General features: G+C 50.0%; 1 protein-coding gene across 1 annotated transcript in view; it reads left to right on the plus strand.

The window, feature by feature from the left end:
- The window catches only part of NGFR (nerve growth factor receptor), a 36,469-nt gene that overhangs the window by 6,068 nt on the left and 15,203 nt on the right, over nt 1–15,198 (plus strand). The window contains exon 3 of the mRNA XM_025203782.1: nt 10,951–11,310. Coding sequence (XP_025059567.1) covers nt 10,951–11,310 — 360 coding nt within the window. The remainder of the gene's footprint in view (nt 1–10,950; nt 11,311–15,198) is intronic.

The raw sequence follows: 15,198 nt of genomic DNA on the forward strand, positions 1-15,198 counted from the left end.
CCTGCTGCTACTGTTCAGTTCTGTCCTCAGCTGAGTACATCTCCCCACACCTCCCCTGCAGTCTGGCTGGGGTGGGCAGAAGTGGTTCTGGAGCTCCCCATTTTCCCCAGGACAGTGGAGAAAGCAGCAGCAGGTGGGGGAGGGTATGTGCCTTTGAGCATGAAGGAGAAGGAAGGAGGGGTTTTCACCGGATTTGGGGACTTAAAGAAGCTCCTGGAGGTGTTCCTGCCAGAAACAGTGTGGGTGGGTTGCGGGGTGGAAGTAGGAGGGTGCAGCCACCCCTGCAGTGTGAATTGCTGTTCCCACACCCTCCTTTAGGAAATCCTGGATGCGGCCCTGGAACAGTGGATACTTGGGGCTGCCACCACATTGTTGGTGCAATTGTACAGCTGTGGTGACAGCTGGTTCCTCCCCCTCCCCCACAAGTCAATGCCTGGGGTGGCTGCCTCTGTTACCTTGCCTTGATTACACCACTGGATTTGCATTTGCTAATATGCCACCCCCAAGTGGGAGCATGATATGGCTGTCTCAGACCTGATACACTAGGTTCTTCTAGTCTTGTGCCAGTATCAAGGGCTTCCTTCAGTGGCAATGATTTATAGTACAGTTATGAGAGCCCAGCCAGAACTAGAGATGGTGTTCACCTTCCAGAGAGATTCCTTACTGGCCAGTACCCCTGCTTTTCCAACTGATCTAGGAACTCTGGGCTATTAATGATGGAGGGGTTGGGCGGCTCACCTTGCAGAGCTCTAGAAGATCTTGCAAAAAAGGAGCTAAGACCATGTGACAGCACCGAAGTCCACAACAGTTCTGAGATATGGGCAATAAACCCAACCCAGGCAGAGAGGACCAATGAGATTAGGTAAATACACCAGTGCTGGAAGAATCAACACTTGGAAAGCCATGGCAAACCCTTCTTGGAAATAACAAAAATAAATAATGGTATTGAAGGAGGATGGGTCAAACTGGTTGTTTTTCCTGGGTGTCATGATACTGGAAGTGCAAGTGGTTTGTTGGTATTGGACTGCTCCTGGGGATCTCTCCCTGGTGACTGGGATGTGTGTGGACCCATATTAAATGGGTTCTGTCAGCTTCGCCACCCCTTTCGTCAGGAGAAGCTGTCTGGTTCCTTTGGGTCAAGAGAGTGTTAACTGGATCCATATTTGATCTCCTTGAAAATGGAGACTTTATTCTAAGGACTCTGAGACTGGCTGCAGTTTCTCAAGAAGGTTCCCTGCCATCCCCAATGGATGGACTTGAAGAACTCTCACTTGTTGTTATTAGTAATAGGGACTCTGTTTTGATGAGTCTGTATGCTTAGGTTGTCACAGGGCGAATACAGGTCAGTCTGGTCCCAGAGATGCACATAAGGCCTTCATTTTCAGATGCAGACCTAGAATTTGGAGGAAGAGCAAATAATTTCTATCCCATGAATAAGAGGGTTATGTGAATATAGGAGCTGTTGGCAGGTGGGGAGTGGGGGCAAGAGGTTGCAGACAGGGCAGTGAATGCACAAGTCTTGTATCACAGCTGTGCATATGCAGGCACACACGCTTCTGTATTGGGCCTCCCTGTACCAAATGGTCCAGATAGGACCCAACAGTAGTTGTAACCTGAGGGAGTTGCTCTATACCACCACCAGCAGAAGTCAGGGCTGTGGTGCTATAAGTCCTGAGGAATAAATGTGTGCAAAATTTGTATGCTGCCCTCATATACCATAGCTATATTGATGTCATGCATCCTGCTGACTTTTGCGTGCAGCAGTAGCTATGTGCATGTGGTACACTGCATACCAAGGTCATGGATTCTTTCACACGTCACTTATAATCATCAAAGACGCATGCTCCTTCACCCGGGTCCCACTCAGCTTCAAGTCAGTTCTATTCCCTCAGTCCCAGAGCTGCTCAGTGCAGACTATTTTCTGCAACCTTCTGTCAGGGCACATACTCCCCAGATCCCTTCCCCTGAACTCCAGGGACTTGCAGGATGGAACCATTTTAGTTCCCAATGTGTGAATCCCAGTGGGGACCTGGGGCAGATGAGAGATTATTAAGAGGGTTGGATTGCTATGTGGGTGAGGCACTGGTGAGACTGGTGTGGCAGCATCCATCTGTTAATTTACATGTGGGTGGCTGTGTATATATAAATACATGTGTTTCTGTTTGATATCCCTGCATGTACCGCTGCCCTCAACACATCTTTGTGTGTCTTTAGCCTCAGGCCGTGTTCTGTATTTCAGTGCAGCTGGGATTCCGGATTAAAGTTTGGGTTTGGCCTATGCTTTGCCACATCAGGGAAGGCAAGATGAAGGGAAAGAACACAGTCATTGACAGATCTAGGGATGCCCTCTTTCCTTTAGCCTGCGTGGTGCAGAATACTGAGCTGACTGAGAGGCAGAGAGATCCCATTGCAGCAGTCACTGGGTTCTGTCTCTGGCACTGACTGCTGTGTTGTCTGGAGCAACTTGTTTTCCCCTTTCTGTGCCTCAGTTTCCCTTTCTCCCTGTTGTTTGTCTTGTCTATTTAGGATGTGAAGCCTGTAGTGTAGGGATCATCTCTTACTATGTGCACATATGAAGCCTGGAAGGGCTACCATAATGGAAATAATACTTTAAAAATGAGAAGGGAAGGGAGAGCTTGACTAAGCAACAACTGGGGAGGGTGAGAAGTAAAAGAAGGCAACAGGTGAATAGAACCGCAAGGAGGGAAGGAAGGATTTCTCCTTCCTGGCTAGGGCTCAGAGTGAAAGAAAGTGACTGGGGAAAAGCCACCCAATGATGAGCTCTGCCAAGCCATGGGATAACTGCCTCAGGACATTTTACAGCTAGACTGAAGAAAATGCTTGAAAACAGCCAAAGAATGAGACAAGCCTGTATTGTTAACCCTGAGCGACAGATTGGCTGCGCTGCCACTAATTGCCCTTTCTCATCTCTGCTTGTAAGTAGCTGTCGTGCTTGATGCTGCTCTAAGGAAAATGTGCGCAGTGCAAACCTGGTGGAAGGTTCCCTCTGCAGGCTCAGGTCCCCTCAGCTCTGCCAGGCCTGGGTTGAAGCTTCAAGGAGGATGCTTTTTTCTGCATTCTACCTTTTTTGTTTTTTCCCAGCCACCCACCCCTCTTCTGCTCTGCCCCCCTCTTCCTTAGGAAATATCAGCAGTGTTGAGGCTTGGAAATATGCAGTCTGGTTCTGTTAGTCTGAAATAAGGGAGCATTAGCAATGGGATGAAACTCAGTAGTGCGAAGTGCAAGATCATGCATTTGGGGACTAATGAAAACTTCTGTAAGCTGGGAACGCTGTGGTTGGAAACTTCAAGATGGAGAAGAGCTTGGGTATACTATGTAATTACAGAATCAAGGATGACTTGTAGTAACCAGTGTGAAACAAATGCAGTCCTAGAATTGCATGAGTTATGGTATTTCCCATATAGGTAGGGAAGCCTTAGTGTCATGTAATGCGCTAGTGAGGCCTTATCTGGAACACTGTGCAAGTGTGGTTGTCCACATTCAAGAAAGATGAACTGCAGTTGGAACAAATATAGAGAGGCTAGTAGGGTGATCAGGAGAACAGAGAATTCATCATACAAGAGGAGACTACAAGAGCTTGGCTTGTTCTGCCTGGCAGAAGGCAGGCTGAGTGCATCTGATTGCTCCGTATAAATACAGCAGGGTATAAACACCAGGGAGAGAAGTTATTCAAGCTGGATAATACTACTGGCCCAAGAAGAGGTACATTTAGGCTGGAAATCAGGGGAAAGTTTCTAACCACAAGAGCACTGAGGTTCTGGAACAGCCTCTGATCATCATGATGGAGGCAAAACACCTCACTAGTTTTAGGATGGAGCTTTGTTTCTTTACACAAGAGTTTTGCAGGATGTGGTCACCAATGACAGCAGAAAACTAGTCTTAAAGACATGAGAGGTCCCTTCTGGTTCTGCCTGTGAAACTCCTCTTGACTTTACTGGGAGTTCCAGGGTGCAGCATCAGATCCATAGGATTTGCTGTAGTGGATCATAGCACTGGCCCCTGACACTGACTCCCTATCTCTTCTCACATGGGGTTGGACCCTTGGCCTGTCAAGTTCACTATTCTGCCCATGGCAGTGGCTACTCCCTTAGCAGTTTAGAGGGGGGAGGATTGAGAGAGCTGGATGATTGCAGCTCAGCCAGTGATTAAAATGCTACAAGGCCTGGGGACAGGTGAGAAATACCTAGGATTCTGTGGGAAAACATCTTCCATCCCTCTTATTTGTATCACCACAGTGCCTAGAAACCCTAGGCATGGGCTGGGACCACCTGCCAGGCACTGCATGGATAAAGGTCTCTGGTCACCTTGTATCACAGCCCTTGTAACACTTGAGCAGTTGCTTCAGGTCACTAAACAAGAGGGCTGTCTTTTTCAAATGAAATCCTCCAACTGAAAGATTTGTCCTGCCATCATCCATGTTGTGTCACCTTGAGCAGCCTAATTTAATGGCAGTTAATTTGGTAATGGCATGACACAGAAAACCAGCCTTGTCACATCTCAAACCATGTGGTGACACCAACGAGGTGGCGGGGTTGGGGATGGAGGTGGCAGTGGTGGGACTCGGACTATTTTCATCTTGAAGTTCAACCTGTCATTCCTGTGTTAGTCCAAACAGCTGCATCCTTCCCCAGACCCCTCCCCTGAACAACCTCTCCCGATTGCTGGCTCATGATTTATTTATCCAACTCCTCAGTCTCCATCATTACAGGGGGGCCTGTTTGATTCTCGGCTGTAATTACTCAGCTCAGATACCGTGCTGCCACTGAAAATGTGCCCACTCAGCGATATGCTTTTCCTGTCCACCGCCCTGTTCTAATGGCGTCCATCAATAATTCAGAATAATGTAAGGAATTAACCCAGGTTAATGGGAGTTGTGCACGCTGGAGTCCAACCCGGTGCTGCGATGCCTCCGCTTGTTCAGAAAGACATGGTGGGGTAGGTTAACCAACAGTGCAGAGCTTTGGTTGAGAAAGTGAGGGGGATGGTGGGGGCTGTGTCACAGGAGTAAGGGTTGGAATCAAATGGATTTGGGAGGTCTGATCTTCTCTCCATGTTCAGTTACAAGCGTGAAATCAGTGTCACCAGAAGGAGAAAGAAAAGGTACTGGGGATGGGGAGGGGGAGGAGAAATGCATGCACATTCAGAGAAGAGAAAGCTGTTACTAGGATTGAAATGCCCTTATTATCCAGGCTATCTCAGCTGGGCTGTGGCATGAAAGCTCAGATCCATGTAGGAAGGGAGGAAGAAGGCACATACACACACACACACACACTCGGCTTATGCTCACACCTTGAGGGGTTGAAAGTCTCCTGAATGCAAATGCTAGGCTGGGATTGAGGTGAACTGGTACCAACAGCAAGAGGTTCTGTCAGTGCAGGAGCGTAGAAGGTGACTGACTTTGTGATGTCCTCCGTGTAAGGGGCTCACCTGAAGAACAGAGGAGGCACAGGATGATAGATAGGAAGCACCCCCCTAGTGCCACCAGCAGATGGTCTCTGTTATAGTATTATACGGCGTAGGGAGAATAGCATCCCCCCAGTGCCATGAGAGGGTACCCTCCACCCTTCTGGGTGCTCTGATCTTGCCCAATTTCCCCAGCATGGCAGAAGGGGAGGTTGAGGTTGAAGGTAAGAGCAACCTACTTTGCCTGATGCTAGTTCATCTCAGAAGAGCTGCTTCTTACCACATACAGATACAGGGGACCTTCTGCCTTTCATCATTATTAACGCCCTCTCTGTGATCCCTCAACACCAAAGACCTTGTTCTGCTGAACTGTTTATGATGCGTGCTAAAACAGTGCACTTTCTACACATCCAAAGCCACTGGCTTTCCCACTGAAAGGAAAGGTCTCCAGCTGCAGGGAGATAGAGCATCTGGGTCCTGCCTGTCCATTCTGGGGCTGTGGGCAGATGGTTTAGACTTCTCGGAGCTCAATACTAAACACCCAGGCCGAGTTTGCACTGTGGTATGTAACAGCTTCTGAATACAGCTGTTGGCTATTGTGCTGACAGACAAGACCCTGAACATAGGGCCCAGACAGGCTGTTTAAATTCTGTCCAGCAGCATGATTAAGACATAACACCTGAGGGTTATGCACATACCCAAGACAAGTTGGCACTCCTGGTTGCCATCTTCTTCCCCCTCCATGTAGCATACATTGTGCCATGGAAGAAGTAGCTATCATTGTTCTTTATTTTTTTGGAACAAAGGCCTTGTGCCACCTGGACCTTGATCTCTCCTTGTCTTCATGGACATGTATCCTCACCATGGAGCTCCATAACCATCAAAGGATCACTGCTTCATGTTGGCAGTATTGACGATTGCTGTCCTATATCCAGTCTTCTATAGTCTTTAAAAAGGGTCATAGTAAGACAACGCTCTTTATCTAGTGGCCACAGATCTTGTCCCTTCTCAATCTTGTTACCCACTTGGGCATGGCACAGCTGTGGTGGATGATCTCATGGTGATGGAGAAAGTGCTGATCTTGTTAGATTTGTCAGCTGTGTGTGATGCAGCTGTGATGGGAAGTGGTGATGTGTTTGCAGCTCAGTAGTTTAAGTGGCAGGTCGTAGGTGGCAAGACATTCTACACTGGGGCTCTGGACTATGGGAACTTACTTCCTTCTAGGTCTACAGCAATCTGGGTTTGTCAGTCTTTAAGCTCATCTCTTTTCCTGGCTGGCAAGGAGATGGGTGTTGGATAGGGCTGCTAAGAGTGACAAGGAATCCTTTAGGAATGTGTCTAGGAGGGGCCAAGTTTGGGTTCATATTGTTGCTAGGATATTTCACTTGCTCTGGGGGAACATACAGGTCTTCTTAATTAGTTAGTGTATTCTTAAAGGACTCAAGGGTGCGAGCAGTATGAGCTGATGTGCTGCTTATTTCTAGAGAGGAAGGATGGCTTAGTGGTTAGGGCTCTAGTATAGGAAATCTGGGTTGTACCCCCAAATAGTCATGTGACCTGAACATCAGTAGGAGCTAGTACCCTTATACCCCCTGAGGATTTGGACTCTTGTCTCTCTGTGCCTCAATTCTCCACCTGTAATGTAAGAGAGCTTGGGCCAGCCCTATCACTGAAGATGCTATGTTAAAAATGCTCAGCTAACCATGGTAATAGGGACCAGGAAAGTCCCCTAGACAGACTGCTGGATGGCAAAGGGCAGGCTTAAGCAAGGCTGTGGGAGCAGCAGGAGCCAGTGTTGTTCTGATGGCAGCATTCAATCCTAGCGAAGCCCTTTGCGTCCTGTCATTCAGCAGATAATTGCTGTCTCCCATGAATGTCCTCGGGAGATTGTGCAGATAATTAAAGATTAATACAGAGATGGATCACTTTAAAAACAAGGAGGAGGATCAGAGAAGGATTAAGCTTAATCTCCCCAACACCTTCCCTGCTTAAGCAGGAGGAAACTTCTGAGTCTCTTTGGCCATGGCGAAGACTTTAAGCATCTTGAAGGTGCAAGGTGGGGACCCTGGCAGTCTGGATGAGAGGAAATGAATTCAGAAGAGTCCGATTTTAAAAAGACAGTGATTGTACCCTACAGGACTTGAACTGAACTCCTTCTTTCTAGGCTAAAAATAACTTCAAATGCCTTTGAGACAATGCTGGGGGGGGAGGGGAGAGACAGTTTGATAGGCGTTGGGCGGGGGATTGATTTACATAGAGGAATCAATCCTGCAGGGTGCCGCTGAAACCAGAGAACAAGAAACCCAGGGTCAGGGTAGAGTCAGCAATTAGCATCCTAACCTTGTGTTTATATTGGATTCCTGCATCTTGCTGCTTTCCCGTTCCCCATCAGGTATTGATAGAAAACAGATGTGGACAAACAAAATGGGGCGTATGGCCTTGCTTGGAGGGAATGGCCCCTTCTGTGGTGCGACGAAGGGAGCTAATGCCCCTAAAGAGCAGCCCAGGTAGAAAATCATAGGAGAGGGTGGAGGGCTGCATGATGAAGGCACAGGACCTGGCATATTTTACTGAGATTACTGCTGTAGGTATTGTTAGATTGGACCCTGTTCCCAAAGAGTTTCCATCTTTTCTCCTGTGTTGGTACAGCACCCAGCACAGCTAGGGATGTGGTCCAAGATGGGGCTTCCTCATTGCTACAGCAGTGCATAAAAGAGCAGGCAGTCATTATTGGGGCTCTGCTAGGTATGAACTCCCTCCTAACTTTTTAGTAGTCACTTGGACTGGTACTCGAGGGCCTAACTCCCACCAATTTGAGGATCTGGGTCTCTGTCTCTCTACCTTAGTTCGCTATCTCTCTATAATGAAGATGATGACACTATCTAGTCTAATTAGTGTGTAAATTTTTCACGACAAACATTGTCTCTCTCTCTGGGTTTTACAGCACCCAGCAGAATAGTTCCTTGAATGCAGATGAGGACTTTTAGGCACTGCTGTAATGGGAATAAGAAGAATGTGTTGCACTTTTTTTCATCCTTTGGGCTTCCTTTGCTAGGCTGGGTTGAGAGAAGGAGAGAATTTAACACGAGGCTTAACAAGGAGATAGTATTCAGCTCTCAGTGCAATGCCAGAGCAGTTATCTCCTGTACTAATACACTGATGCCAACTGTCACAACCCAAAGTTGTGATTTTTGTTTTGTGTGCGCTTCGGCACTGCTAAATTATTTTCCCGCCAAATTACAGCTTCTTTGCACGGTGGAGTTCTCTGCTGCAAAGGAGAACTCTGGTGCAACGGAGAATTTTCCTGCCAATTTGTAGCTTTCTTTGCATGGTGCATTTCTTTTGCATCTCAGAAATGCACGGTGCAAAGGAGTTCCCGCCGTTTGTATTTTAATTCGAGCCCCATTATTGGCTTGTGTTAAATTATGCACACGTGGCGGCTAGCAATTGGCTTGCTAGCCGTATAAAGAGCTTGGGTGGTTTCCACCCAAGTTGGAGAGAAAGCAATTGGAGTAGGAGAGGGAGAGTGTGAAGATCTCTAAGCGCTGCGGATCCTTACAAACCCAACGCATTTCTTAAGAAGGCAACAGAGGTCTAAACAGCCTCTGGCCTCTCCCCGTCGCCGAGCGCAATCCTAGACATATCCCTATCCTATATACTCAAGAACCAAACCCACGGAGCTTTGACAACTCCGTTGGGAAAGAAATTGCCGAACCCACGGAGCCTTAACAACTCCGGGGCCCAAGAACCGAATTTGTCGTAGTCCTCCAACGAGAATTTAAGCGGAGCTGAACCTGGAAACTGTCCAGCCTACACCGCGACCATCTTGGGTGTAAGTAAATAATCTTTGAATCAACCACTACGCGTCTGTGACTAATTCTAGCCCGTGTGAGCCTTGCCGCCGCACGGTCTCCTCTGACCCCGCGTGCCCGGGCTGCTGGCCACAGCCCGCGTGCGCAAAGACGGGTCCGCATATCGCTCCCGGCTCGCACATGGCGACATAGACGGGATCGGGAGGCGGCCCGCACACCAACCATGCAGAGTCCCCACTGTTCATGAGGCACTGTCCTTCATACTTGACTTTGGCAGGGCACAAGCCCACAGGCAGGCTCTGGTAATCCTGGCCTGACAATGAGAGTGCATGGTGGATACAGGACAAGGTGCTTAGGAGCACCATGAACAGAAGGCATGTGGAGACTAGGGGCCATTTTGGGTGATGCATGGAGATGCCAGCATTGGGAGAGGAGAAAGTTACTTGTGTGAGGCCTTAGCAGGGAAGGGTGGGCCACTGGGGAAGACTTGGCAGCTAGGGAGGGAGTAGGGCTCAAAGTGGAAAGATAGGATGAGGCCCTGGGTGCATCCCGTCCCATGTCTCTGACAGGAGCTAGTGCCAGATGCTACAGAGGAAGGATCACGAACCTTCCCATGCAGAAATGTGGGATAATCTAGCCCTTGGGAAAGAACGTCTCTGACTCTCCTCCCACCCTAGCACTACTATCCCTTCATTCCCTCAGGCCCATCCCGACAGTGCCACGTTGTGACTGTGTAGGGCAACCACCTCCGCCTCAGAAGCAGGCTGATTACACGGCCCGGAGGGTCCACCACAGTTACATCTGAGACTGGCTTGTCAATGGCAAGGCTGTGACAGCAGCAGGAGATCAGAGAGCCTCAATTAGTAGGCCAGGGCCTGAGCCCTTCCCTGGGTTTGCGTGGCGAATTGCTGCACTCTGATTAGAGGGTGAAGGGCGACTTTTGCTCCCATGTTGCTAGAGAGAAGGAAATGCATGGAGGGTCAAGTCTACTGCAGTTTAAGCATTTCCTTCTCTCCTGCTCTCTGTTTCTTGGAAAGGAGAGAGTCTGAGTGGGTGGTAAATGGGTTCAGAGACTTCCCCCTCTAGATCAGATTCAAGAGCCAGCAGGGATTGACTGGAAAGAAGCTGTGGTCTCGCTGCCCAAAGTGAGTACCTACGTGACTGCTTGCCGCTTACCCCCAGCCTTACTGCTGGCAGAATGAGGCCTGGGGGAGGAGGAAGCATGGGGACTGAGCTCCCCGCGAGGGGCAGAGGGGACCACGCTCTGTGGAAAGGGGAATAGTTCTGTAGTGTTGTCAGTCTGGCACCTTTCACCAGCACTAAGCACACTCCATAATAATAAAGCCCTTAATTTCCTGGGCTTTTATAAGCTTGTGCTGCAGCTGCAGGATCACCCTTTGCTCTGGTTGGGTAACAGCCATTTAAAGTAATGAATTGGGACACGACAGAGTGCTGTCCAGCTCCGACCTTTGGCCAGTTTGCAGGGCAGCTGTCAGCTGCTTGCACTGGTGTCCTGGACTTGGGGGATGGTGTGGGGAGACTGTATAGCTATTCAGCAACAGAGCCTCCTGTTGGGGAGTGCACGTGCAATGACCACCAACATGCTAATGATCTCCAGAGCCAGCAAACGGGAGCTGAGTTGATGGCCCCCAGCTGGGATGAAAAGGGAGGATCCGTGATGGGTTCTCACTGCTCTCTCCCCATTACCTTCTAGGTGTGACCTATTCGGATGTCGTCAGTGCCACAGAAGCCTGTAAGCCATGCACACAGTGTGTGGGCCTCCAGAGCATGTCGGCCCCTTGTGTGGAGTCAGATGATGCCGTGTGCCGCTGTGCTTATGGCTACTACCAGGATGAGGAGAGTGGCAAGTGCAAGGAGTGCAAGATCTGTGAGGTGGGCTTTGGCCTGATGTTCCCCTGTGGGGACATGCAGGACACCATCTGTGAGGAGTGCCCTGAGGGGACATTTTCAGATGAAGCCAATCACGTGGACCCCTGCCTACCCTGTACCATCTGCGAGGAGAATGAGGTCCTGGTCAAGGAGTGTACGCCAGTGTCTGATGCTGAATGCAGAGGTGAGGCATCCCCATGTCCCTGTGCTGAGGAGCATGGGCCATGCTCGTTCAGAATAACATGAGTACATGGCATTGAGAGTCGCATCCAGGCCTCCATTAGAGGCAATCGGGGTTTGGCTCTTAACTTCAAAGGAACAGGATTTGGTCCTTAAGTGACATCATTATAGCAGTGACCCATTCCAACATCTCCTGGTGCTTTACCAAGGGTAAGGCAGCATCACTATCCTTGGCTCACAGCAGAAGAAACTGAAGTGCTGGGAGCATGATGCTGTCTTGTTAGGACCAAACTGCAAGCCAGTGTCAGAATTAGGAAGAGAAGCCAGGTATCCTGGGTCCCAGTCCCCTGCTTTGTCTACTACACCATACAAACTCCCAGGGTTTGGAAAAGAATCCAAGGATCCTGGTTCCTTGTCCCCTGCTTTGTTCGTTACATCACATGGGCTCCTAGGTCTTGGAGAAGAACCCAGGTGTCCTGGCTCCCAGTCTCCAACCCCACTCCCAGGAAGTGTGGCTTGCCAGAACTCTGGGAACACTAGAAGAAACTCTTGCTCTCTTCCCCTCTCTCCTCCCCACCTTTCAGGGATGTTGTTGTAAAGGAGAACATGCAGGGCCTGACTGTTCCCTCTGGCTCCACCCCTAACTCAAAACATGCCTTGTCATCCTGTCCCCCTGGCCCCCCCCCAAATGTTACTGTGAGAGTGTAGAAATAGCTCCCAGATGAGAAAAGCAAATGGGAAAAATCGTTTTCTGGCTCCAGGCAGCGTGGGATGGCCCCTGTAGTTATCCCTCCAAGTCAGGGAGAGGGAGAGCTCTCCCCCACCAATGCTCCAGGGCTGAGCAGATCTCTGTGGGGGGCTGGGAGAACACTGGCTAAACAAAGGATTTTTCACTTGGAAATTATTTGCATGTGTTTATATCTGCAAGGCACCAGAGTTGGTCTGTCAGATCAGGAAAGTGGGAATCCGGACTCTAGGTGCAGCTGTTTTGGGGGAATCCCTCATGACTGCTCTTGAAACCTCTTGTCTCTGGCCATGAGGGTGACCCCATGGAGGGGCTGCACTGGTAGCATGTGTAGGCAGACAGCGTGCTCAAGAGGGGATGCCCTGGGCCAGGGGTTTCCAACCTGCAGCACAGGTACCAAAAGTGGCATGGGAAGTCCTCTGTATGTGGCACATGGCAGATTGGGGCAGAGCAGGGAGGACAGCAGCAGATTGGGAAAGGAGCACAGGAAGCAGCAGAGCAATGGATCAGGCTGGGAGCAGAAAGCAGAGCAGCAGATCAGATGGGGATCAGAGTGGTACTTGTGGAGGATGTGGGTTGGCCCCCATTGCTCTAGGCTGTGGCAGGGATGCAGTGTAGGCATACCCTTCCTGGCTTACTGTGTAAGTTAGGCAGCTCCTTCCATTTATCCATACCTTGATTATCCTCTTGCATTAAACTGGACCCTCCCACCTCTCATGAAAGTGCTTTGGGATGCTTCAAAGCATCCATAAGTGAATAGCACTTCCTATGCCACAGGAGCTGATCATTGTGCCAACTGAATTCAGTGCTAAAATTGATGGTTAAACCTTCTGAACACAGCTGGAAAAGCAGTGCTGACTCTAGGCTGTGGCTATAAGTAGTCGGATCTGCAGTCCTGGTTCTGGGTAATGACTCCATGTAGAGCAGGACAATAGAGAACACAACAGTGGCCTCAGGGAAAGAGAGGGTGGGTCATTGCATGAGGATGCAACCTTGGGAATTTCAGGGCTTTGACTTGTCTCCAGCCCCACTGCCACTTGCAGAGACTGTTCCCACTGGTCTGCCTGCACTGTTGGCTAGTTTGGTGCATTTCCAAGGGGGCTGGTGATGGTCTGTGACTTCCCAGCAAAAGTCGCCTCTCAACTCCATGGTAAAGCATTGTTCATCAGAGGCTGTCTGTGGAGGCCACTGCTGAAGCATTTAAAGATAATCTGCCTGGTAGTTTCCTTGTTACAGGAACACCGAGCAGATGCAAGGCATTCAGTAGTTTGAGATGCTTTGTTTCCTGGGGCTGGAGCCCAGCAGTCCTTGCCTTTTGCAAAATGGAATTTGGCAGCCGGTGTGTCTCTAATGGGAATTAATTGCTGCTGCCTGAAAAGACAGTAAAGGCTAAGCTGCAGTGCTTAGTCACTGCTATGCAGGGGTGGGGCAGGGTGTGGCTGTGCTGCCCCATGGAGAATCCTTGTCCCTTGCTGGTGGGAAGTGGGGGACACTGATGCTGTCTGAGCTGGATAGGGTGGGGTCACATAGCCTGTAGCCCTGCTTGTTTTGGGAGTGAAGAACTGCCCAGAAGTTGGAACTCCTGCCTGTACAAAGATCTGGCTCAGTGCCTAAGCCTCATGGCTGGACCACAGCCTCATGCATGAAGGAAAATTTCGCTCACAGGGGTTTTCCACATGCAGGGCCTGGAACTGCATGAGAGAAGAGGGGGAGACTCCTGCATCCTGTCACCTACCCTGTGCTGCCCAAGGCCCAGGCACAGCCTCTCCCTAAAAACTGTCAGCATCTCCTCCTGTTGACAGATGAATCTGCCATGGTACACCTCTGGCAGCCTGTGGACTCCAAGCAGGGTCACAAGCACTCAGCCCCTCATGAGCTGGGACATGTGGAACCAATAAACCTGCTTCACGAGGGGTCTCTTGCTCCCAGACGTTCTGCTCTGCCTCCCTGCAGGATGTCCCAATGCCGAGCTGGGGTGCATTTCCTTGAGTAACTACATTAATTTATGAGGGAACTCAGGAGAGTGGGAGGAGGGCTGGGCAGCTGCCTGGCTATCCCCTGGGATGTTGTGGAATGAGGCAGGGCCAAAACCACAGCCATAAAATAACCTCCTGGACTGGAAATGGTCCAGTTTGGTCTGAAAGACCAAACAAGTTCCCTCTTACAACCCCATAGGAAATACTCAGCTCTGGCCAACTGGCCTCGGGCCCTGCAGCTCATCCAAATAGCTTCTTAATGGCTTCCTCCACTGCCCCTGTTTATGCCCAGCTGCTGTCATTGTGATCCATCATTTAGGAGTCAGGAATGAGGGCTCAAGGCTGCTCAGGGTTTGGCTGGAGTGCATGAGGGAGGCAGTCTGTGCCTTTATGTCTAGGTCTTCTGGTTAGGGATGGGGTAGGCCTGGCACTGAGGAGTATGCAACTGACTGGCATGTGTGCATGTTCCAGGAATCTGAGGCACAAAGGATATGAGTCTCTGACAAAAAAAGCTACAACAGCTTGTGCTTTTTAGTTCTGGCAGGCCAGTCCCCAGCATGCCAGCCCACCCAAATGCTATGCAGATTAACTCATTAAGTAGCTAACATCTAATGGAGCTGGGTGCAATATGGCAGCTGGGTAGGATGGGGAGTGGGAAGCAGGGGAAGACTTGACTGAGGCTTTCTTCCCCATGCCCGTGCCATAGCTAAGGTCCTTTCACCCCTTCTGCATCCTCATTCCAGCATGTCTTCTGTATCTGCTCCACCCCTTGGCCACTCTTTGCATCCCCACCATTTACCTGCAGGCTAGCTGGGATTTGTCCTAGACTGGCAGGAGAGCTCCACCCCAATGAACCTTTTTCCCAGGGCCACCCACAGTCAGACAGGCCTCTCACTTTCTCTTCTGTATAGCAGCAGGGTTATTTTTCCTCCTCCAGGAGAGGCCAGAGAAGAGCCTGCTGGGTCTTTGTGCTCCCTGGGCTGCCAGTGATGGGGGAACCTTGCTTTTCCTTCTCTGAGTGCTCTGTACTCAGTGTTTCAGGGAGGTGCAGTGGATTGCAGATTAGTGCCCACTGGGCCTTTTAACTTGGGTAGGAGTGAGGCCTATGAATTGGGGGAGGGGCTGCCTGCCACGATTCTGTTACTCTGGCACAAAAAGGCACTCCTTCCCC

Source organism: Alligator sinensis, unplaced genomic scaffold (assembly GCF_000455745.1).
Source record: "Alligator sinensis unplaced genomic scaffold, ASM45574v1 scaffold520_1, whole genome shotgun sequence".
In the NCBI taxonomy this organism is placed as follows: domain Eukaryota; kingdom Metazoa; phylum Chordata; order Crocodylia; family Alligatoridae; genus Alligator; species Alligator sinensis.